At 43.3% G+C, this 1479-nt stretch overlaps 1 protein-coding gene across 1 annotated transcript in view; it reads right to left on the reverse strand.

Annotated features, from left to right (window-relative positions):
• Positions 1 to 1359, reverse strand: part of AK88_05352 (uncharacterized protein) — a gene marked incomplete at both ends in the record, with an annotated part of 5137 nt that extends 3778 nt beyond the window's left edge. The window contains one exon of the mRNA XM_012482954.1: positions 8 to 1359. Coding sequence (XP_012338377.1) covers positions 8 to 1359 — 1352 coding nt within the window. The remainder of the gene's footprint in view (positions 1 to 7) is intronic.
• Positions 1360 to 1479: the final 120 nt, after the last annotated feature.

Here is a 1479-nt window from a genome sequence, read left to right on the forward strand (position 1 = left end):
TCCTTACGCCCATCGTGCGCAGGGCTTGGGCCCCTCGGTCCTGGTGATTTCCTTCCACCTACACGTGTTGAGGTTAAAAATCCACGTGTCCGCGAGAGCCCCACTGAAGCCTTTCCTATTTCCTCCAAAGAGAAAGACAAGCTTTGCATTTCCGTACAAGGTAAAGATTAAACTATGTCCATATCTAGCTTCGGGCCTCTCATGCATCTGATAAATTTCCTTCCAGGCGCCCCCAGAAAGGCACCACAGATCGGACATAACAACATTGTTTGAATTGAGCCCACCATGAATGAATATGGCATCATTAAAATTGAAGGAAGCGTGTTTATATCTAGCATACGGTTTTGTAGCGCTCTCCACTCGTTCCCATTTCTTTGTTTGGACATCAAATTTAAACGTTTCATCAAGTACTTCATCATTTGCATTTATTCCTCCAAAGACAACAATGCTCTTTTTATTATTTTCCGAAATAACATTTCCCGAGTGAAATGCTCGAGGAGCAATATCTTCTGAATTTAATCTAATTTTTTCAAATAAATTGATGCCAGGCACATACCTTATAAAATTATTAACACATTTATTCTGTTCAATTCCTCCATATATGCAAATATCTCCATTTATTTCAACTGCGATGTGACCTTTTGTTCTTTTGAAGCATCTCTCATTGTGCATAATTTCTGTTAAGTGGAATACAGGTGGTGAAAGAAACCCTTTGGACACGTCTTCATTATTTTTTGTAATCACTTTACCATTGATCATTTCTATTTCTCTTTTCATATTTTCTGTATTTTCTTTGTTTTCGTTTTCATTGACGGTTTCGTCTTCTTCAAGTTGTACCTGCCCTTCTTTTGCAGGGGTTGAAGCTTGACTTGCTGTGGCACCACCCGTTACGTTAGTCATTTGGTCTGATGGGTTGGCTTCATCGCTTGCGGTTGATACTGCTTCAGAGTTGTTAGTCACCTCCATTGGGTTGCTCATATGAGGGGAAGGATCATGGGCCACATGTCCAGGGATAGCCATATGCCCAGCGGTTGGCATATATCCACCGGTGGCCATATATCCAGCGGGGGCCATATGCCCAGCGGTGCCCATATAACCAGCGGGAGCCATATGACCTGGCATAGGCATATTATCATCTGAGGCAGCCATGGCAGGCAAGCTAACATTTTCTTCTGGGCTCTCCATTCCCGCTGCATTAATTTGCTCAACCGCGTTTACTGTTTCATCTGCGGGAAATATTTGCGGTGTCTGCGGGGCAACTGCGGCGGTGTCGCTGACCTCTGCCGCTTTCTCTTCTTCCACAAATGGCTTCTCATCGGTCCGTGGCTCGTCTGGCGCTGTGCTTAAGGTGTTGTCCATGTTATCAGCGTGTGGAGCGATACGTGTGTGCAAATTACTGATACTCTCAGTTTTCACCTTTCAACTGAACTGTGCTGAAAATATAATATATCCCCTTTTCGCTTCTTTTTTTTTTTTTTT

The sequence above is a fragment of the Plasmodium fragile genome, assembly GCF_000956335.1.
Source record: "Plasmodium fragile strain nilgiri unplaced genomic scaffold supercont1.119, whole genome shotgun sequence".
In the NCBI taxonomy this organism is placed as follows: domain Eukaryota; phylum Apicomplexa; class Aconoidasida; order Haemosporida; family Plasmodiidae; genus Plasmodium; species Plasmodium fragile.